Source organism: Cololabis saira, chromosome 1, assembly GCF_033807715.1.
Source record: "Cololabis saira isolate AMF1-May2022 chromosome 1, fColSai1.1, whole genome shotgun sequence".
Taxonomy (NCBI): domain Eukaryota; kingdom Metazoa; phylum Chordata; class Actinopteri; order Beloniformes; family Belonidae; genus Cololabis; species Cololabis saira.
In genome coordinates this window covers 1,177,993-1,202,616 of record NC_084587.1, presented here as the reverse complement: position 1 = coordinate 1,202,616, position 24,624 = coordinate 1,177,993, and the positions used below count along the sequence as shown (strand labels likewise).

Genomic DNA, 24,624 nt, shown 5'->3' with positions numbered 1-24,624 from the left:
GGCCGTATTAATTCTCGAAGGAATGGCATATATTGCTCCAAAATTACGCGATTAATTCAAAATGTTCAAAATGGCCGACTTCCTGTTCGGTTTCGGCCATGGCGCCAAGAGACTTTTCTTTAAGTTGCAACATGATACAGGTGTGTACCAATTTTCGTTCATGTACGTCAAACCGTATTATGGGGCTTGAGGCGCAAAGTTTTTTCGGTCTGAACGAATCAGATGAAGGGTGGGCGCGCTTTTTGGCGTCTAGTGTCGCCACGGTAACGCTTTTGAAAGAGAAAAGTAATGCGTGGTGTCGGAGGATGGAGACGCACATTTTGATGTATAACACACCTGGGTGCACGTTACGGTTCGGGCCGTATTAACTGCCGAAGGAATGGCATAAATTTCGCCAAAATGACACAATTAATTCAAAATGGCCGACTTCCTGTTCGGTTTCGGGCATGACCCCAAGAGACTTTTCTTTAAGTTGGGCCATGATACAGGTGTGTACCGATTTTCGTGCCTGTACGTCAAACCGTATCGTGGGGCTTGAGGCACAAAGTTTTCAAGGGGGCGCTGTTGAGCCATTTTGCCACGCCCATGAATGCAAACCATTAAATATGAAATTTTTCGCCAGGCCTGGCTTGCATGCAAAATTTGGTGACTTTTTGGGCACGTTTAGGGGGGCAAAAAGGCCTTCACTTTGTCAGGAAAAAAATAATAATAATAATTAAAGCTGCAAGCAGCGATGAACGGGCCCTCGCACTCACGGCCACCGCCCCCATAAGCATATCAGAAATGACACCACCCACGACTTCCTATGTCAAACCATTCAAAAGTTATAGCAGAAAAAAGGGACAACCAATCAGAAGAAGGGGCGGGGCTAATTCAGGCCAATGAAGGTCAAGGACTCCATAGAGAATCTGATGACACCAGCCACCACTCTCTATGTCAAACCATTCCAAAGTTATAGCAGAAAATCGGGACAACCAATCAGAAGAAGGGGCGGGGCTAATTAAGGCCAACGAAGCTCAAGGACTCCATACAGAGTCCCATGACACCACCCACAACTTCCTATGTCAAACCATTCAAAAGTTATGGCAGAGAAAAGTATTCTAGGGGGCGCTGTTGAGCCGTTAGGCCACGCCCATTAATGCAAACCATGAAATATCAAATGTATCGCCAGGCCTGGCTTGCATGCAAAATTTGGTGACTTTTGGAGAACTATCAAATATGGACCAATCAGATTTCAAAATGGCCGACTTCCTGTTCGGTTTCGGCCATGGCTCCAAGAGACTTTTCTTTAAGTTGTGCCATGATACAGGTGTGTAGCGATTTTCGTGCATGTACATCAAACCGTATTGTGGGGCTTGAGGCACAAAGTTTTCCGGGGGGCGCTGTTGAGCCATTTTGCCACGCCCATTAATGCAAACCATGAAATATTAAATTTATCGCCAGGCCTGGCTTGCGTGCCAAATTTGGTGCCTTTTGGGGAACTATCAAATATGGACCAATCAGATGAAGGGGGGGTGCGCTTGTTGGCGTCTAGCGTCGCCACGGTAACACTTTTGAAAGAGAAAAGTAATGCGTGTAGTCGCAGGATGGAGACGCACATTTTGATGTATAACACATCTGGGTTCACGATACGGTTCGGGCCGTATTAATTCTCAAAGGAATGGCATATATTGCTCCAAAATTACGCGATTAATTCAGAATGTTCAAAATGGCCGACTTCCTGTTCGGTTTCGGCCACAGTGCCAAGAGACTTTTCTTTAAGTTGCGACATGATACAGGTGTGTACCGATTTTCGTTCATGTACGTCAAACCGTATTATGGGGCTTGAGGCGCAAAGTTTTTTCTGTCTGAACCAATCAGATGAAGGGTGGGCACGCTTTTTGGCGTCTAGCGTCGCCACGGTAACGCTTTTGAAAGAGAAAAGTAATGCGTGGTGTCGGAGGATGGAGACGCACATTTTGATGTATAACACACTTGGGGGCACGTTACGGTTCGGGCCGTATTAACTGCCGAAGGAAGGCATAAATTTCGCCAAAATGACACGATTAATTCAAAATGGCCGACTTCCTGTTCGGTTTCTCGACATGACGCCCAGAGACTTTTCTTTAAGTTACGTCATGATACAGGCGTGTACCGATTTTCGTGCATGTACGTCAAACCGTATCGTGGGGCTTGAGGCACAAAGTTTTCAAGGGGGCGCTGTTGAGCCATTTTGCCACGCCCATTAATGCAAACCATTAAATATAAAATTTTTCGCCAGGCCTGGTTTGCCTGCAAAATTTGGTGACTTTTTGGGCACGTTTAGGGGGGCAAAAAGGCCCTCCTTTCGTCAGAAAAATAACGCGAAGAATTCCTACAGATACAATAGGGCCTTCGCACTGAAGGTGCTCGGGCCCTAATTAAAGCTGCAAGCAGCGATGAACGGGCCCTCGCACTCACGGCCACCGCCCCCATAAGCATATCAGAAATGACACCACCCACGGCTCTCTATGTTAAACCATTCAAAAGTTATAGCAGAAAAAAGGAACAACCAATCAGAAGAAGGGGCGGGGCTAATTCAGGCCAATGAAGGCCAAGGACTCCATACAGAGTCTGATGACACCACCCACGACTCTCTATGTCAACCATTCAAAAGTTATGGCAGATAAAAGTTTTCTAGGGGGCGCTGTTGAGCCGTTAGGCCACGCCCATTAATGCAAACCATGAAATATCAAAGGCCTGGCTTGCATGCAAAATTTGGTGACTTTTGGAGAACTATCAAATATGGACCAATCAGATGAAGGGGACGCGCGCTTTTTCACGTCTAGCTTCGCCACGGCAACACTTTTTAAAGAGGAAAGTAATGTGCGTCGTCGCAGGACAGAGACGCACATTTTGATGTAAAAAAAACACAAAAATTGCTGACAAAATATTTCATCATACAGCCAGGCTCGAACTCCCGACCTCTGGCACCAAAGACCACAATGCTGTGGCTGAGCTAAGTCTCAGCTATTCATTTCACTTTGAATTACTGGCTTAAGAGAGGCCAACATAGCGATAAAATGTCTAGAACTTTTTTTTCCTGATTTTTTAAATATTTGTAAGGTATAAATATTAGTAAAACACTACTATTTTTATTACTTTTTCTGTAACCATTCTGCTGAGGTTCTAACCGGGCTGAGCACGGGTCTATTTCTGACGGCACCACATTACAGGCAGCTGATTGGTCGGGGAGCGGGGCCGTCACCACCCTCCGCGCCACTGATCGGTCGGGGGGCGGGGCCGTCATCACCCTCCACGCCACTGATTGGTCGGGGGGCGGGGCCGTCATCACCCTCCACGCCACTGATTGGTCGGGGGGCGGGGCCGTCATCACCCTACTCGCCACTGATTGGTCGGGGGGCGGGGCCGTCATCACCCTACTCGCCACTGATTGGTCGGGGGGCGGGGCCGGCAGACGTTTGAATCAGGAAGCGGGACTCTCTATGTCAAACCATTCCGTTATAGCAGAAAATCGGGACAACCAATCAGAAGAAGGGGCGGGGCTAATTAAGGCCAACGAAGCTTAAGAACTCATTACAGAGTCCCATGACACCACCCACGACTTCCTATGTCAAACCATTCAAAAGTTATAGCAGAAAAAAGGGACAACCAATCAGAAGAAGGGGCGGGGCTAATTCAGGCCAATGAAGGTCAAGGACTCCATGCAGAATCTTATGACACCACCCAGGACTCTCTACGTCAAACCATTCCAAAGTTATAGCAGAAAAAAGGGACAACCAATCAGAAGAAGGGGCGGGGCTAATTAAGGCCAACGAAGCTTAAGAACTCATTACAGAGTCCCATGACACCACCCACAACTCTCTATGTCAAACCATTCAAAAGTTATGGCAGAGAAAAGTATTCTAGGGGGCGCTGTTGAGCCGTTAGGCCACGCCCATTAATGCAAACCATGAAATATCAAATTTATCGCCAGGCCTGGCTTGCATGCCAAATTTGGTGCCTTTTGGGGAACTATCAAATATGGACCAATCAGATGAAGGGGGGGTGCGCTTGTTGGTGTCTAGCGTCGCCACGGTAACACTTTTGAAAGAGAAAAGTAATGCGTGTAGTCGCAGGATGGAGACGCACATTTTGATGTATAACACACCTGGGTTCACGATACGGTTCGGGCCGTATTAATTCTCGAAGGAATGGCATATATTGCTCCAAAATTACGTGATTAATTCAGAATGTTCAAAATGGCCGACTTCCTGTTCGGTTTCGGCCATGGCGCCAAGAGACTTTTCTTTTTGTTGCGACATGATACAGGTGTGTACCGATTTTCGTTCTTGTACGTCAAAGCGTATTATGGGGCTTGAGGCGCAAAGTTTTTTCGGTCTGAACCAATCAGATGAAGGGTGGGCACGCTTTTTGGCGTCTAGCGTCGCCACGGTAACGCTTTTGAAAGAGAAAAGTAATGCGTGTTGTCGCAGGATGGAGACGCACATTTTGATGTATAACACACCTGGGTGCACGTTACGGTTCGGGCTGAATTAACTGCCGATGGAATGGCATAAATTTCGCCAAAATGACACGATTAATTCAAAATGGCGGACATCCTGTTTGGTTTCGGGCATGACCCCAAGAGACTTTTGTTTAAGTCGCGCCATGATACAGGTGTGTACCGATTTTCGTGCATGTACGTCAAATCGTATCGTGGGGCTTGAGGCACAAAGTTTTCAAGGGGGCGCTGTTGAGCCATTTTGCCACGCCCATTAATGCGAACCATTAAATATCAAATTTTTCGCCAGGCCTGGCTTGGGTGCAAAATTTGGTGACTTTTTGGGTACGTCTAGGGGGGCAAAAAGGCCTTCCTTTTGTCAGAAGAAAAATAATAATAATTAAAGCTGCAAGCAGCGATGAACGGGCCCTCGCACTCACGGCCACCGCCCCCCATAAGCATATCAGAAATGACACCACCCACAACTTCCTATGTCAAACCATTCAAAAGTTATAGCAGAAAAAAGGGACAACCAATCAGAAGAAGGGGCGTGGCTAATTCAGGCCAATGAAGGTCAAGGACTCCATACAGAATCTGATGACACCACCCACGACTCTCTATTTCAATCCATTCCAAAGTTATAGCAGAAAATCTGGACAACCAATCAGAAGAAGGGGCGGGGCTAATTAAGGCCAACGAAGGTCAAGGACTCCATACAGAATCTGGTGATATCACCCACGACTCTCTATGTCAAACCATTCAAAAGTTATAGCAGAAAGTCGGGACAACCAATCAGAAGAAGGGGCGGGACTAATTATCACCAATTATGGTCAAGGACTCAATACCGAGTCCCATGACACCACCCACGACTCTTTAAGTCAAACGTTTCAAAAGTTATGGCAGAGAAAAGTATTCTAGGGGGCGCTGTTGAGCCGTTAGGCCACGCCCATTAATGCAAACCATGAAATATCAAATTTATCGCCAGGCCTGGCTTGCATGCCAAATTTGGTGCCTTTTGGGGAACTATCAAATATGGACCAATCAGATGAAGGGGGGGTGCGCTTGTTGGTGTCTAGCGTCGCCACGGTAACACTTTTGAAAGAGAAAAGTAATGCGTGTAGTCGCAGGATGGAGACGCACATTTTGATGTATAACACACCTGGGTTCACGATACGGTTCGGGCCGTATTAATTCTCGAAGGAATGGCATATATTGCTCCAAAATTACGTGATTAATTCAGAATGTTCAAAATGGCCGACTTCCTGTTCGGTTTCGGCCATGGCACCAAGAGACTTTTCTTTAAGTTGCGACATGATACAGGTGTGTACCGATTTTTGTTCATGTACGTCAAAGCGTATTATGGGGCTTGAGGCGCAAAGTTTTTTCTGCCTGAACCAATCAGATGAAGGGTGGGCGCGCTTTTTGGCGTCTAGCGTCACCACGGTAACGCTTTTGAAAGAGAAAAGTAATGCGTGGTGTCGGAGGATGGAGACTCACATTTTGATGTATAACACACTTGGGGGCACGTTACGGTTCGGGCCGTATTAACTGCCGAAGGAATGGCATGAATTTCGCCAAAATGACACGATTAATTAAAAATGGCCGACATCCTGTTCGGTTTCGGGCATGACTCTAAGAGACTTTTCTTTAAGTTGTGCCATGATACAGGTGTGTACCGATTTTCGTGCATGTACGTCAAACCGTATCGTGGGGCTTGAGGCACAAAGTTTTCCGGGGGGCGCTGTTGAGCCATTTTGACACGCCCATTAATGCAGACAATAAAATATCAAATTTTTCGCCAGGCCTGACTTGGGTGCAAAATTTGGTGACTTTTTGGGCACGTTTAGGGGGGCAAAAAGGCCCTCCTTTCGTCAGAAAAATAATAATAATAATTAAAGCTGCAAGCAGCGATGAACGGGCCCTCGCACTCACGGCCACCGCCCCCCATAAGCATATCAGAAATGACACCACCCACGACTCTCTATGTCAAACCATTCAAAAGTTATAGCAGAAAAAAGGAACAACCAATCAGAAGAAGGGGCGGGGCTAATTCAGGCCAATGAAGGTCAAGGACTCATTACAGAGTCTGATGACACCACCCACGACTCTCTATGTCAAACCATTCAAAAGTTATGGCAGAAAATCGGGACAACCAATCAGAAGAAGGGGCGGGGCTAATTCAGGCCAATTATGGTCAAGGACTCAATACCGAGTCCCATGACACCACCCACGACTCTTTATGTCAAACCATTCAAAAGTTATGGCAGAGAAAAGTATTCTAGGGGGCGCTGTTGAGCCGTTAGGCAACGCCCATTAATGCAAACCATGAAATATCAAATTTATCACCAGGCCTGGCTTGCATGCAAAATTTGGTGACTTTTGGAGAACTATCAAATATGGACCAATCGGATGAAGGGGACGTGCGCTTTTTCGCGTCTAGCGTCGCCACGGTAACACTTTTGAAAGAGAAAAGTAATGTGCGTCGTCGCAGGACAGAGACGCACATTTTGATGTAAAAAAACACAAAAATTTGCTGACAAAAAATTTCATCATACAGCCAGGCTTGAACTCTCAACTTCTGGCACCAAAGACCACAATGCTGTGGCTGAGCTAAGTCTCAGCTATACCTTTCACTTCGACTTACTGGCTTAGGAGAGACCAACATAGCGATAAAATGTCTGGAACGTTTTTTTCCTAATTTTTGAAATATTTGTAAGGTATAAATATTAATAAAACACTACTATTTTTATTACCTTTTCTGTAACCATTCTACCGAGGTTCTAACCGGGCTGAGCACGGGTCTATTTCTGACGTCACCATATTACAGGCAGCTGATTGGTCGGGGAGCGGGGCCGTCATCACCCTACTCGCCACTGATTGGTCGGGGGGCGGGGCCGTCATCACCCTATTCGCCACTGATTGGTCGGGGGGCGGGGCCGTCATCACCCTACTCGCCACTGATTGGTCGGGGGGCGGGGCCGTCATCACCCTACTCGCCACTGATTGGTCGGGGGGCGGGGCCAGCAGACGTTTGAATAAGGAAGCGGGACTCTCTATGTCAAACCATTCCAAAGTTATAGCAGAAAATCGGGACAACCAATCAGAAGAAGGGGCGGGGCTAATTAAGGCCAACGAAGCTAAAGAACTCATTACAGAGTCCCATGACACCACCCATGACTTCCTATGTCAAACCATTCAAAAGTTATAACAGAATAAAGGGACAACCAATCAGAAGAAGGGGCGGGGCTAATTCAGGCCAATGAAGGTCAAGGGCTCCATAAAGAATCTGATGACACCACCCACGACTCTCTATGTCAAACCATTCCAAAGTTATAGCAGAAAATCGGGACAACCAATCAGAAGAAGGGGCGGGGCTAATTAAGGCCAACGAAGCTTGAGGACTCATTACAGAGTCCCATGACACCACCCACGACTTCCTATGTCAAACCATTCAAAAGTTATGGCAGATAAAAGTATTCTAGGGGGCGCTGTTGAGCAGTTAGGCCACGCCCATTAATGCAAACCATGAAATATCAAATTTATCGCCAAGTCTATCTTGCATACAAAATTTGGTGACTTTTGGAGAACTATCAAATATGGACCAATCACATGAAGGGGGGGTGCGCCTTTTGGCGTCTAGCGTCGCCACGGTAACACTTTTGAAAGAGAAAAGTAATGCGCGTAGTCGCAAGATGGAGATGCACATTTTGATGTAAAACACACCTGGGTGCACGTTACGGTTCGGGCTGAATTAACTGCCGAAGGAATGGCATAAATTTCGCCAAAATGACACAATTTATTCAAAATGGCCGACAACCTGTTTGGTTTCGGCCATGGCTCCAAGAGACTTTTCTTTAAGTTGTGCCATGATACAGGTGTGTAGCGATTTTCGTGCATGTACGTCAAACCGTATTGTGGGGCTTGAGGCACAAAGTTTTCTGGGGGGCGCTGTTGAGCCATTTTGCCATGCCCATTAATGCAAACCATGAAATATCAAATTTATCACCAGGCCTGGCTTGCATGCCAAATTTGGTGCCTTTTGGGGAACTATCAAATATGGACCAATCAGATGAAGGGGGGGTGCGCTTGTTTGCGTCTAGCGTCGCCACGGTAACACTTTCGAAAGAGAAAAGTAATGCGTGTAGTCGCAGGATGGAGACGCACATTTTGATGTATAACACATCTGGGTTCACCATACGGTTCGGGCTGAATTAACTCTCGAAGGAATGGCATATATTGCTCCAAAATTACGCAATTAATTCAGAATGTTCAAAATGGCCGACTTCCTGTTCGGTTTCGGCCATGGCGCCAAGAGACTTTTCTTTTAGTTGCGACATGATACAGGTGTGTACCGATTTTCGTTCATGTACGTCAAACCGTATTATGGGGCTTGAGGCACAAAGTTTTTTCTGTCGAACCAATCAGATGAAGGGTGGGCGCGCTTTTTGGCGTCTAGCACCGCCACGGTAACGCTTTTGAAAGAGAAAAGTAATGCGTGTTGTCGCAGGATGGAGACGCACATTTTGATGTATAACACACTTGGGGGCACGTTACGGTTCGGGCTGAATTAACTTTCGAAGGAATGGCATAGATTTCGCCAAAATGACACGACTAATTCAAAATGGCCGACATCCTGTTCGGTTTCGGGCATGACCCCAAGAGACTTTTGTTTAAGTTGTCCCATGATACAGGTGTGTACTGATTTTCGTGCATGTACGTCGAACCGTATCGTGGGGCTTGAGGCACAAAGTTTTCCGGGGGGCGCTGTTGAGCCATTTTGCCACGCCCATTAATGCAAACCTTTAAATATCAAATTTTTCGCCAGGCCTGACTAGGGTGCAAAATTTGGTGACTTTTTGGGCATGTTAAGGGGGGCAAAAAGGCCTTCACTTTGTCAGGAAAATAATAATAATAAAAATTCCTGCAAATACAATAGGGCCTTCGCACTGAAGGTGCTCGGGCCCTAATAACGCGAAGAATTCCTACAGATACAATAGGGCCTTCGCACTGAAGGTGCTCGGGCCCTAAAAATTCCTGCAAATACAATAGGGCCTTCGCACTGAAGGTGCTCGGGCCCTAAAAATTCCTGCAAATACAATAGGGCCTTCGCACTGAAGGTGCTCGGGCCCTAATAATAATAATAATAATAATAAAAATTCCTGCAAATACAATAGGGCCTTCGCACTGAAGGTGCTCGGGCCCTAAAAATTCCTACAGATACAATAGGGCCTTCGCACTGAAGGTGCTCGGGCCCTAATAATAGGATGGCAGCGGCGGGTGAACCAGGTGAGCACATGAACAGAGACTCAGAGTTTCTCCTGTTTGTCGGGTGGAGTTGATGCCACACGACATTATGACTTACTTTTCTATTCAAAAAGAGTTTATACATGAGGTCTGCTGTTTTCAGAATCTGTGTGGCTAAGGAAGGGGTAAAGGTGAAAATGCAGACTGCATTTCATTTATATCGTAATTTCTCAAAGAACTTAAGAAAGGGAACTGACGATAATGTATCTGTATCTAGCTATATCAGCCTCACTAGTAGCATGAAAATAGGTAGCGTTTCATTAATAGAGAGATTCTCGCATTAAAAAAGTATAATCGAGCGGTGCCCTCTCACTCAGAATTTATGGTGAAGTAATTAGTTAACATCTATGGTGGTTAACTCTTAGGCATCTCCAAACTGCTTGGGGAGGGGAGGGGGCTTGAGAACGTTTTAGGGGTCTGAAGCCCTCTAAAATTGGCATAATGACATCCCTTTGTAGCATCTCCTCTTGTTTTTAACAATTGTCTGTAAAGTTTTTATCTAATATCGTCTCTACAAACATGTACAGATTTACCAACACAAGTAACTGATCTTGTGGATTAATTGTTTTATCTTTGTGTCTCTTCAGGAGGACGTCCTGTGAAACGTTCCCGCAGCCTCGAGTTCTTGCCTCCAGACAGTAAGTTTCTCTGAACTGAGTTTGAACAGTTCTGATGTTGAAACTAAATCTTGTTGGCATTATAATTGGTCATAAAAAACTAGACTGTAGTTAGATGTTGCTTCATATAAACATAATGCAATACATTGTGCAATACCGATGTGACTGACTGTCTGATCCATGGATGTATTATAGAACTGGATGGTACATTGAAAATGGCCGCCCATTCATTTCAATGCATTCTGCTCAGCCAGCACATACGCCGAAAAAGTTCCTGACTTCCGGGTTTACTTCTGCATTATGCGGCCCATAGAGCATGCGCAGTTGAGTCACCTCCCATGATGCTCTGGGGCCTCCCATCATGCCCCGGGGCAATGACGCGAATATTAATATAATATGTATTAATATAATATATAAATTAATGTATATTATTACATGTATATCATCACATATATTATTAATGTATTAATATAATATAATTACATAATATATATTAATATAAAAATCCGTGGAATGCACGGACACGGCTGTGACGTCGGCCGTCACGCCCAGAAAGAGACTTTTCTTTGACTTTTCTGGCCGTTATAAAACATTTTTGACGGATATAAAAGTCCATGACTTAAAAATATAGAATACAAAGATTAGTAATTGCCGGTGATTACAGCTGGAGGTTCCTGTGAACAGTTTTAGAGGCTTCTCTTTTACTATTGCGCTCTATGGGAAAAAAGCTTTCTGGGCCCCATGGGATTTTTTGTTGCAGTACCGCGGCTGGCCACTGGGGGAAACCGGCGCTGCTGAGTGCGAGACCCGGGGTCTGGACTGATCACACACCCACACACACACACACCTCTCACACACACAGGCACTTCCCTCTTCCTCTATGATGCACTCTCACACAACAAATGATATTTCACTCAACAGCCCCCTCTACTGTCTGAAAGCCATCTCCTCTGGCATCCCTGTCATTATTGGAAGTAACTCCCCTTACAGGTCCCTGCCGTCAGTACTCGAGTTGTAAAAAAAAAAATCAGGTTTGGGTCGAACTAAAGGTTTCTTCTCTTTTCTTTCTTCCCCCCCCGCTCTGTTTTTTTTATAAATGAAAAAAAAAAAAAATAAAAAATAAAAAATAAAAACCAAAATGGCAGAAACCTAGAATTATCGGTAATAATATCCAACTATCGGCATTATAGGCAATCTGTGAATATTCAGATACTGAATATAGTCACAAAAAGGCCCTCCTTTCGTCAGAAGAAAGAAAGAAAGAAAAAAAAATCCTGCAAATACAGTGCAAATAAAGTGCTCGGGCCCTAATTACTTGCATATAAAGCCTAGAACGGCTCAGCTCCGCAGTATTTACAAGACCTGATAGAGCCTTATGTTCCTGGCAGAGCTCTCCGTTCTCAGAGTGCAGGTTTACTCGTAGTTCCTAGAGTATCTAAATGTAGATTTGGAGGGCGGGCGTTCTGCTATCAGGCACCATTACTATGGAACCAACTTCCAATCTGGGTTAAGGAGGCTGACACCACCTCCACCTTTAAAACTAAACTTAAAACCTTTCTGTTTAGTAAAGCCTATAGTTAGTGTTTAGTAAAGCCTATAGTTAGTGTTTAGTAAACCTCTAGCTGGTGTTGGTAAATCTCTAGGTAGTGTAAACTCTAGTGTGTTAGAGTCAGTAGTCATAGTTGCAGCTATAGAACAAGACTATAATAGTTAGTCTCAAATATAGCTTGGTGGTAGATATGCTGCTATAGGCCTATGCTGCAGGGGGGCACCGACATGATCCGCTGGGCGGTGCCTCTCACCCTTCTTCTCCTCTCCTCTTCCCTTCCTCTCTTCTCCATTTCCATTTTTATTTATTATACATATCTCATAACTATCATTTTTGTCCATCGTTCCTGTAGTTTCTTGTGCCGGCCCCCCTTTTTTCTCTTTTGTGCATGTTTGCAGGCTGGAGCCTCGGGAGCTGCGTTCTGACCTTTTGCTCGGGGGTTTATGTTCATGTTCTGGTCTCTGGAAAGCGCCTGGAGACAACTGTTTTATTAGACGCTATATAAATAAAATCGAATTGAACAATTTTCTCATATATATAATAAGGATTTCTTTGATAAATCTGTATTAAACCAATCTTTTTTAATGCCTCATTTAAGTTGCAGTTTGTGAATTATTTTACTTTGTTCTATAATTTCAGTGTCTGAGCTGAGGATTGTTTTGCTGGGGAGCACCTGGAGTCAGAGGAACTCAGTGGAGAAGTCCATACTGGATAACAACAACTTCAACACAGAACCTCTCAGCTGCACCACAAAAATCAGCCTGTTTAGAAACAAACTTGTAACAGTCATCAACACTCCAGACCTGCTGAGTCCTACAGATTACAAACTGAACGAGTTTCTGAAACACTGTGCCAGAGTCTCTGATCCTGGACCTCATGTGTTCCTGTTGGTCCTACATCCTGAAGACTTCAATGAGGAACACAAAGAGACGCTCTGCAGAATCCTTGAAACTTACAACGATCAGTCGTTTGATCGATGCCTGATACTGGTTACACCCAGAGAGAAGAGCTCAGGCTTGAGGGAAACCCACATGGAGAATAGAACATTGAGAGAGATGATCATAAAATGCAGATACCGTCACCTGAAGATGAGGGACATCGATCGTGCAGAGCTGCTAACACGTTTGGGTCAAGTTGCAAAAGAGAACAACGGAGAACATCTGACCTATGAAGTAATTGAAGCAACAACTTCACCAGGTGAGGACTCGGGAAAAAACACATGAACGATGCCGAAGTACTTGTAACTTGTAAACTTGTAAAAGCTTTAAAACAGACCAGTCTTTCACTGAGTCAGAACTTTCGGGTAAAACTCAAACGTCATTTTCACATGTCACCAACGGTTTCTTCGTAGTTCACCACCTGGACAAAGGCTTTCACCTGAGCATAAGTAAATTAAATATAAAGTTAAAGTTTCCCTGGGACTGACTGATAAGCTGATTTGTTCTCAGGTCATTTAAGAAAACTAACACACATAATTATTAAGTTTAAAGGGTTAAACCTAGTGAGCTCATGGTCGTATCAGCCGAAAAAGATGGAAATTATAGGAATAAAAATGATATTTGATCCAGTTGTTGTTGGTGTATTTCAACAATGAAGTGGGCGTCATCACAACAAAGAACATGCATCCCTCAAACCGGCCAGAAAAATCAATTTTCTGCAGCCCCCTTTTCTCCTATTTGTAAACTCCCATCAAAACCCATATTTCTTACGCCATTCTCTGGAACCATCTCCCATTTTGAACAGGCTTTTAGCCTTAATTTAGTTGTTTTCGAAGGTTTTAAGTTTTGTATATAATTTCACACAAGATTTTTCCCCAAAATCTTTATTTCCTAGTTTAAGGGACGTCTCCCGTCGACTAAGAGTCTTTTAGAAATTATTTTAGGAATAAGTTTCAACTTAACCATTTGTCTGCTATTTCAGCCAGCTATTTCAGCCAGTTTCTTTCAGCTAATAAATGTCCTTTTTGACAGTTTGGTTTTAGCGCTGATCTTGAGTGAACAATCGAAACTTTACTTCACAATGTTGGAAACCCCCAACATTGTGAATAAACAGTTTCAGTCATGAATATTAGACAAAAACATTAGACAAGACAAAAATCCATTCCCCTAGAAACCTCCTCTAGTATCACTTTTAAGTCCCTGACTTCTAGTGGGTCCCAGACCGATGGCTAACCCCAGGCTAGCATCTAGTAAAGTAACACATGTAATACCCCAGGTATTTATCGAGCTCCCTCTTGGCTCGGAGAACCCGTCACCAGGCCTCGGATCGGCGCAGGAACCGGCCTTGTCGCTGAAATCAGCACTTCTGCTTGATCCTACGTCGTGCTGACGCCACACGAGTGAACTTGTACATTTTACCATCAAAACAAAACACAAATCAAAATTGACTGTCAGGATGCACTGGAACGCTGAAAAAAGCGTTGGAAAGATCAACAACTGAAAACCTTTTACTCTCTGCCGGAATCCGAGACAGAATACTATGTGGATTCGGAAGCGTCGGCGCCCTGGCATGCACAGCATCGTTTACCTGCAGGACTTGCACAAATCTCCACTCCACAGGCACGCCCTCAGGTCGAATCTTTTTCACAGGAAAAATCGGGGTTCTAAATATTTTTTTTATCCCTGATCTTTTCCCATCACCCAGTGCTCCTACTTAACAGTCCTGGGTATTGCTCCCTCTACCAACCCCCGCTCTGAGCTGAGGTCTCCTCCTTACTTCAGGAGTGAGCAGGCCGCTTCTTTCCACCAGACAGGGTGGGGTTTCTCCGGCCGGACGTAGCGCGTGGAAGGATCACGTTATTCCGGCAGGATCCTCCCCACCCCATCTGTTCCCCGGTTGGCCAGAGGGGGCAGTAGAGCCAGGACTGTTGCATGTTTAGCTCACATTAGCTATGTATATATACATGTACAGTATATATGTCTGGTTAGCACCTCCACCGGCTTTCCAGATCTACGAGGGAAAATAGCATCGACTTCAATACAAAGTACGATAAAACTAACATAAGTGACGGCAGGAACAAAACAAAAAAACACACTGAAATAGCCTGGCAACTTCCGTTACATGACTGTGTATGTTACAATAATTATTACATTTGTTTTAATGTCGTGAATACACTTTTTGTGGAGAACCAAAAGATCGTGGCATACTGTTAGTACGTTGGAAACTGCTAATAACGTCCAGTTAGCGGTCATAAAAGCAGAGACCTGAACTTAACCGTGAATACCAGTGGATGGTGCTGGTGGACTCGTCACTGCAGGACACTGATATACGGACTATACAAACATACTCCAGCAGGAATTTCAACTAAACAGAAGTTATTCTTATACCTGTGTTGTGTATATGTGTGTGTATATATATATATATATATATATATATATATATATATATATATATATATATATATACACATATATATATATATATATATATATATATATATATATATATATATATATATATATATATATATAATGTATATACAATAATGCCTTGGTCGGTCAAAGTGAATATTCATGCTTTACCATATTAGGATTTATAAAATTATTAATTAGTAATTTATTTATTTCGTTTAATTAACTTTACAAACTCAAAAAATGTTTGTACGTACGTATCATTTTTTGGTATATACCGTACGAATGCACAAATGTGTAGAAATAAATATATCTTGATATTTTAATAGCAAAGAAGAAGTTTTCCGGAGATCACAAACTTAACAGCTGTGTTTGATGTTCTGAACTCACTTCTGGTGTCTGATTCTGTTTTTCTTCCAGTTTCCAGCAGCTCAGCTGCTACAATCAGGAAATTCAACGACACGGTTTGTAAATGTATTTTTTTTGCTTGCGTGGGGGGGGGGGTGGACTTCTGTATGGAAATCAATAACCAGTCCTCTCTTTATTTTTTAATTTTGTTCAACTCCAGTTAAAACCAACAAATAGGTCGACTGGTTTGTTTCTATCATTCTTTCAGTTGTAGTCACGCAATCCCTTCATTGATTGCTTGATTGTTTTTATCCTAATTGAAGGATGGAAAGGAGGTCAAACTTGGAGACCTGATCCAGATCTTCTGTCGTGTGTATCAGGACTGGGCTGTTTATGTTGGTGATGGAGACGTCGTTACCTTCTTCCCAAACGGTGAGTTCTCTCGTTCCTCCAACATGTCAGACTGAAACAAAACCAAACAAGGTTTCAGGTTGTTCTCAGCTGCTCAACGGTGTGAATCAGCAACAGAGCAGACGTAGAACCATGTCAGCATCTTTAGGTGTCAGCATCATCTCAGTGAGGTGCTGCTGAAACTCTTTTCTTCATGGTTGGTCCTTTTAGGGTCTGTTACGGGCGTCGTGGTGAAGCATAAGCTGGAGCACGTGGTGGAGAAGTGGAGAGTCAACAATCGCCTGGATCATAAATACCCACCTCGTCCAGCTAATGATATCGTGAAGGAGGCCTGTTCACTGGTGGATACAGAGATGCAGTGGGACCTGTATACGTACAACGAGGAACACTTCGCCACTGACATGCGCTACGGCAAGCCTGAGAGTCAGCAGGTACGTTAGAACATGCTCCTGGTGGTTTGTGTTAGAGTCAGCAGGTACGTTAGAACATGTTTCTCCTGGTGGTTTGTGTTAGAGTCAGCAGGTATGTTAGAACATGTTTCTCCTGGTGGTTTGTGTTAGTGAGGGTCCGGGGTGAAACCCTGGACCTTTAACAGGACTGAGCTCGTCCTCGTCCTCTCAGCCGTCTCTCCTCCATGACGGTGTCACACTCATAAAGATCCAGAGATTTAGATCAGCAGACGTGGTTCCAGCACCACTCTGGTCTGTTGCCTCTTATCTTCACATGAAGAGAAGATGTGTTGCACATAAATGTTCAGAGTTTTGGATTGTTTCTGAAGGACATGAATCATATTTTGTTTGTGTAAAACATGTTCTTGTTCCCCCTGCAGGTGAGGAACGCAGCAGCAGCAATGGGAGCAACAGGAGCACGATTAGGAGCAGCAGCAGGAGCAGTAACAGGAGCAGTAACAGTAGTAGGAGCAGTAGGAGCAGCAGGAGCAGCAGCAGCAGCAGGACCAGCAATAGCAGTAGTAGCAGTAGGAGCAGCAGGACCAGCAATAGCAGTAGTAGCAGTAGGAGCAGCAGCAGGAGTAGCAGTAGGAGCAGCAGCAGGAGCAGCAGCAGGAGCAGTAGGAGCAGGAATAGCCATGGGGATTACAGCTCTGGAACGTCTATTTAAAACTAAAAAGAAAAAGTAACTTGCATATCAATCCATGATTCTTATTTCATAAAGTTTGGTCAAATCCACATGACCTAGAAATAAAGGTGCCAGTTCAGACAAGTTTTTTGCAGACCACTTCAGGGGTAAAATTGATGACATTAGATCCAGTCTTCTATCTCAACAGATTTTAACTCTTAACACACCTGGATCAATGCTTTTACCTGAGGAAACACTGGAGAGTTTTGCCTTGGTTGATGCAGGGACACTTTGTAGAGTTTTCTCCAAGGTAAAGCCCACAACCTGCCTTTTAGACCCCATTCCCACACCGTTTTTTAAAACACTCTATGGGTTCTTTGAGGAACAGCTTTTGTATTTGGTCAACTGTTCTCTTCAGACGGGTGTCTTCCCCGCCGCCTTTAAAACGGCGGTGGTGAAGCCCCTTCTGAAGAAGAGTGGGTTGGACCCCAATGTTTTAAATAACTACCGGCCTGTATCCAACTTACCGTTTTTAAGTAAAATTTTAGAAAAACTTGTTTTTAATCAAGTGAATGAATTTTTAAACTCAACACACATTTTAGAGGCTCATCAGTCCGGTTTTAGGATGAACCACAGTACAGAGACAGCCCTTTTAAAGATTTTAAATGACATCAGGTGTAATTTAGATAACCAAAAACTCACAGTCTTGGTTCTGCTGGATCTTAGTGCCGCCTTCGATACAGTAGACCATCACATTTTATTAAACAGACTGAAGCACCTGGTCGGCCTCTCTGGTACTGTTCTTAAATGGTTCACGTCCTACCTCACTGATCGAAGTTTCTTCGTAAGTATGGATACATGTTCCTCAGGAATCTATAAGATAATGTGTGGGGTTCCCCAAGGGTCAATTTTAGGTCCAACTCTTTTTAATCTGTACATGCTGCCCCTTGGGGACGTCATCAGGAGACACGGCATCAGCTTCCACAGTTACGCTGACGATACGCAACTGTACATCGCCGTGTCTCCTGATGACACTGGGCCAATTGATGCCCTTTTTAACTGTATTTTAGACATCAAGTCATGGATGGCAGCAAACTTCCTACAGCTCAACCAGGGCAAAACAGAGATTTTACTCATCGGTCCCAAAGGCCAGAGAGAGAAACTTTTACCAAAGTTACAGGATTTTAAACCCTCAAAATCAGTTAAAAATCTGGGCGTGATTTTTGACTCTGAGCTCACTTTTATTCCACATATTAAAAACATAACAAAGATCGGTTTTTACCATCTTAAGAACATAGCCAGAGTCCGCCCGTTTCTCTCTCAGGCCAGCACGGAGGTGCTGATGCTTTTATCTCATGTCATTTAGATTATTGTAACGCCCTGCTCTCTGGTCTTCCTAAAAAGAACATGTACAATCTACAATTACTACAGAATTCAGCCGCACGCGTGCTGACGAGGACCAGAGGGCGGGAGCACATTACACCTGTTTTAAAATCGCTGCATTGGCTCCCCGTGCGCTTCAGGGTTGATTTTAAGGTTATTTTACTAGTTTTTAAGTGTCTTAATGGTCTTGGGCCTTCTTATTTGTCTGCACTACTTTTACCCTATCGACCCTCACGGACCCTGAGGTCCTCCGGTGCCTTTTAACCATACCAAAAGTTAGAACTAGGACACACGGGGAGGCGGCATTCAGTTTTTATGGTCCCCGATTGTGGAACAGCCTCCCGGAGAACCTAAGGAACCTCAGGAACCTCAGGGCCGCAGAGACTGTTGATGTTTTTAAAAAGAGGCTCAAGACTCATCTCTTTAATCAGGCTTTTAACTGACTCATTTAACTCTTTTACATTTTTTATGCTCACCCTTATTTTTATTGGATATTACTACTCTGTTTTATAGTTAGTTTATCTTTTTTTTTTTTTTTTTTTTTATCATAATTTATTTTCATTGTTTTATCTTAATGTTTTATCTAAATATTTTAGTCGTTACTTATGGTCTATTTTATACATTTTACTGTCTTAGTCCTTTAGTTTTTAATGTCTTGCTTTTTAGACATACTTTTAGGATTTTACGTTATGTTATACTTTTTAAACTCTATTAGTGTATTTTATCCTGTTTTCTTGTAGCTTTTATCTCCAGTGTTTCCTCATGGGGAGCCTCCATGCTGGGAGTGACTCTGGCCTGCAGGGGGTCGTCCTGGGGGTGGTTCTGGCCTGGATGGTTGTGGAGCTCTGCACCACGGCTTCACCGCTGTGGTGTGGACTCCTCTATCCGTCCGGGCCGGGATGGTCTCTGTGGGCCCCCCCCCCCCTTTGTAGCTGCGGGCTATGAGACCTCCTGGCGTGGACGGCTCCCTGTTACCGTTTCCTCACCTGGATCCTCTGTGCCTAGCCATGTCTGCACCATGTGTCTGCGTGTGTCTATCTGTGTGTGCGCGGGGAGGGGGAGGGGAGAGGGAGGGGGAGGGGGGGGGGGCACTAATACATTTTATGTTTATGTTTTATGAAAAGCACTTTGTGTTACATTTTTTTGTATGAAAGGTGCTTTAAAAATAAAGTTTGATTTGATTTGATTTGATTTAGGAGCAGTAGGAGGAGGAATAGCCATGGGGATTACAGCTCTGGAACGTCTATTTAAAACTAAAAAGAAAAAGTAACTTGCATATCAATCCATGATTCTTATTTCATAAAGTTTGGTCAAATCCACATGACCTAGAAATAAAGGTGCCAGTTCAGACAAGTTAATCAATAATGATTTTCTCTAAACTGAAGAAGAAGAAATCAAATATTTAATCTGATGTAAACAGGAATATGATTGAGACTGATCAGATGAATCAGTAATAAAATGTATACATTTAAAATAAATCCTTTGTTTCTTTGTTTTGTTTCATGAAAGTACTCCAACTTAGTGTTTACAGACCTTTAGATGTTAATTGATGCTGGATTTCTTCATCATGACATTGAATATGTTTCCTGATGAGTCAGTTGGTGCCCCGTTCGGATTGATTCATTTTGATAAATCATCTTCTTTATTAAAGTCCTCACTAAGACCAGGAGACCAGAGTCCTCACAAATGTCCATTTTAGTATATAGGAGGTTACTGAACATTTCTGATTGTACTCTATTAGAAAGTGGACGATGCCGAAGTGAGAGAAAAGTGGCTGTACAAACTTAACCTTTACTAGTCCCGTGCTGTGTTGTGCCACAAAGGGGGTGCTTGTTCAGTTATTAGAGTTATTCCCTCCGTCTGGAGGCTCCGGCGGCGCCGGGGGCGTCCGTGGAGGTACGGTGGGGCCCTGGCCCGGCTCGGAGGGCCGGCCCCCGTCAACTGGATGGCCGGTGGGGGAGCGTGGGCGTCCTTCCAGGGCCGGCTCCGCTGGTCCTGCCTCCTGGCTTCGGCCTCCGCTCCCCCTCCTTCCCCCCCCTACACGATTCATACGCACATAGGCGAAGGGGCGGGGGGTCCGGGTCGTGGGGGGCATTGTCCCGCGTGGCCCGGCACTCCCCGCCTCACGGTTTTAACAACACTGTAGACACTGCACATTCAACACTTAATAAATACATTTGACAAGGACATTTAGTTCGGGAGGGGGGGGGTCGGTGTCAATCGATACTTGGCCCTCCCCCTCCCTGTTTTTATGGCATTAATCACATACACTCAACACCAGGGTCGGGAGGGGGTCCCACATCACCCGCGTTCCCTCGACGGCCTGGGATGGGTGGGTCGTGGTGCCCAGGCCTGGCGGGGCTCGCCGCGAAGCCTGGGGTGCCTTCTGGCGGGTGCTGGACCCCCCTGGGGGGGGGGAAACGGTGCGTGATTGTGTGTCTGTGTCGGTGAGAATGCGGTGTGGAAGTGTCCTGCCATGGAGGATTTGGGCCTCCATTGGCAGGACATCAAAAACTTAATAATTTATCAATATTATATTATACAAAGATGGTTATTATTATTATTATTATTATTATTATTATTATTATTATTATTATTATTATTATTATTATTATATTACTACTATTATTATTATTATTATTATTATTATTATTATTATTATTATTATTGTGATAGTATCTTATTATTATTAGTATAGGTATCGGATAGGTGAATGGATGAATGAATGGGATGCCTGGGTCTGGGGCCCTCCGTTGTCGGGCCCGCGCGGGTGTCGCCCGGTTGGGGGGTTCCCTCTCTCCGGGCCCGTCTCCGGTCCCCCCCGCTGCCTCTGCGGCGGGGCGCCCCTCTGGTCTTGGAGGGCCACTTTCGTGGGGGCGGGTGCGCCTGCCCGCGTCGGCGGCCGGGGCGGCTCTGTCTCTCCGGGCAGGCTGGCCCCCTGCCGGGTGGGGGTCGTTGGCCTGAAGGGTGAGGGCCTCCTGTCCCACTCTTTTTCAGTTTTGGCCTTTACTGAAACTTGGCTAAAAGATGAAAACCTCAGTCTCTATCCGCTACCTCATTATAATTCTATTCACACCTGTAGGAAGGAAAAAAAAGGGGGTGGGGTCTCATTGTATGTGCTGAATACATTTAACTTCACTCCTAGAAAGGATCTGAGCCTGGATTTCAACATGACGTCAGTGGAATCATTATTTGTTGAACTCCCATTATGCTTACAAACCTATAAGAAAAATGTTTTGATAGGTTGCATTTATAGACCACCTGACTCTGACTTTCATACATTTATTGATGCACTTTACTCTACGCTTGAATTGATACATAAGGAACGTAAATTGTGTATTTTACTTGGTGATTTTAACATTAATTTGCTTAATGGGGATCTTACATCATCATCAAACTTCCTAAATGTATTGTATTCTTTTAATTTTTACTCTCTGATAACCAACCCTTCCCGGATAACTAAGACATCAGCCTCACTCATTGATAATATCTTGATTAATTCAATTGATTGTGATATCACCCCAGGCCTGCTGTTGTGTGATGCCTCAGACCATCTTCCAGTCTTCCAAATTATACGTACTTATGGATTTCCAAAGATGAAATCTGATACTTATAAACTAATGAAATATCGTAAAATTACCACAAAGAGTATGGAATCCTTTAAGTTAGTCATCAGTTCCAGCTCATGGGATGAGGTTCTAAGGTCGGACGATGTCAATGAAGCCTATCACTCATTTTTAACACTCATGAATGTGGCTATAGAGGCATCTTTCCCTCTGATAAATATGAATTCTAACAAAAAATCCTCCAAGGGGAAGCCCTGGATCACAGAAGATCTGAAGAAATTATCTCGAAAAAAAAAAAAAACTCTATAGAAAATCAATCATAAATCCTTCTCCTACTAATATAGAAATCTATAAGCAATACAGAAATCGATTTACAGCTTTAGTAAGGAAAACTAAGAAAAAATATTATGCTGATAAATTTAATATTGCCTCAAATGACCCCAAGTCAACATGGAACCTCATTAACCACCTATTAAATCGTAGGAAATCACCTCCAGCCACACCTACAGAGATGAAGGGGAAGGAAGGCACTCTTTTCAACCCAAATGAAGTGGCTGATGGGTTCAATGATTTCTTTGTTAATGTTGGTTTCAATCTGGCATCTTGTATCAAGGCAGCTGATGGGAATCCCTGTGGCCTAATTAAAGGGCAGTTTCCCCCACTCTTAAACCTGGATCCCCCGAATCCTCAGGACGTCCATAGTATTATCATGGCATTAAAGAACTCGGCGGCTGGGCATGATGGCATTAAGTCTGCCCTCATCAAAGAGACCATTGATTTTATACTACCACCTCTTACCCATATCTTTTCATTATCCTTTCAATCTGGAATCATTCCCCAGGAATTAAAAATTGCAAAAGTCGCCCCGATTTTTAAATCGGGTGACACTAATGAATTCGGAAATTATCGACCAATATCTATTCTTCCCTGTATATCTAAAATTCTGGAAAAGCTGGTCTTTCATAGAATATCTCAACATTTTGAAATTAACAATATATTATATAAACACCAATATGGTTTCCGAAAAAAATATTCCACAGAACATGCACTCCTCCAGCTTGTAAATAATATTTCCAACGCTCTTGATGATAAAAAATTTGCCTTAGGAATTTTCCTGGATTTAAGTAAAGCTTTCGATACGGTAGATCACAACATTCTTATCTCTAAGCTCTACAGGTATGGTGTGGCGGGAACCGCCCTTAACTGGTTTAAAAACTATCTGACCAATAGAGAACAATTTGTCCATCTTAATGACTTTTCTTCTAAAAAATCTAAAATCTTGTTTGGTGTACCCCAAGGCTCAATCTTGGGCCCTTTGCTATTCTTAATTTATATCAATGATATGCCTATGATGTGTAAAACATTTCTTCCTGTCCTGTTCGCAGATGACACTAATCTCATCGCTGTTCATGAGGATTTTCCCACTCTGATTAAATGTGCCAATGATGAACTTTTTTCAATTGCCCACCGGTTCCAACTTAACAAACTGACCCTCAATGTCAATAAATGCAACTTCATGGTCTTTTGTAACATTAATAAGTTCTATCCCAAGGAGTTAGCCAAAATTCTAATAAATGGTAACGAAATCCTTCAAGTCAATTCAACCAAATTTCTGGGGGTTATTCTAGATGAACACCTCACCTGGTGTAATCATATTGATCTCGTCTCCAAAAGATCCATGAAGATGCTAGGCATTTTGAGGAAAGTTCTCCCTTTAATTCATTCCTCAGCTTACTTAACCCTATATTATAGTTTCTTGTTCCCTCATTTAAATTATTGTAACATTGTTTGGGCAGCTAATTATCCGACTCATCTAAGAAAACGACTCTTATTGCAGAAGAGGTTTCTGAGATTGATCTCCCACTCCTCTAGATATGCGCCATCAGCGCCTCTTTTTCTGAAGTATCGACTCTTACCTATTGATAAGGTGAATGCCTATCAAACATGCCTTTTTATTCATAAGTTTATATACAGGAAACAAGATCTGCCTATTACTTTTCACAATTTCTTTATTCTGACAACAGACTTTCACTCATATCAAACAAGGTTTAGTAACAATAGCTTATCTATACCGTCCTCCTGAACCTCAAGTCACCAATTCAACATTACCTATAGAGGCCCCAAGCTCTGGTCTGACTTAAACTCTTCACTGAGGTCCACCTCCTCCCAATGCATTTAAACTCTTCACTGAGGTCCACCTCCTCCCAATGCATTTAAACTCTTCACTGAGGTCCACCTCCTCCCAATGCATTTAAACTCTTCACTGAGGTCCACCTCCTCCCAATGCATTTAAACTCTTCACTGAGGTCCACCTCCTCCCAATGCATTTAAACTCTTCACTGAGGTCCACCTCCTCCCAATGCATTTAAACTCTTCACTGAGGTCCATCTCCTCCCAATGCATTTAAACTCTTCACTGAGGTCCACCTCCTCCCAATGCATTTAAACTCTTCACTGAGGTCCACCTCCTCCCAATGCATTTAAACTCTTCACTGAGGTCCACCTCCTCCCAATGCATTTAAACTCTTCACTGAGGTCCACCTCCTCCCAATGCATTT

General features: G+C 43.7%; 1 protein-coding gene across 1 annotated transcript in view; it reads left to right on the top strand.

Annotated features, from left to right (window-relative positions):
* LOC133449436 (GTPase IMAP family member 5-like) overlaps positions 1-16,874 on the top strand; it is a 58,790-nt gene extending 41,916 nt beyond the window's left edge. Inside the window, exons 5-9 of the mRNA XM_061728591.1 lie at positions 15,703-15,746; positions 15,954-16,062; positions 16,252-16,472; positions 16,663-16,742; positions 16,871-16,874. Coding sequence (XP_061584575.1) covers positions 15,703-15,746; positions 15,954-16,062; positions 16,252-16,472; positions 16,663-16,742; positions 16,871-16,874 — 458 coding nt within the window. The remainder of the gene's footprint in view (positions 1-15,702; positions 15,747-15,953; positions 16,063-16,251; positions 16,473-16,662; positions 16,743-16,870) is intronic.
* The last annotated feature ends 7,750 nt before the right edge of the window (positions 16,875-24,624 follow it).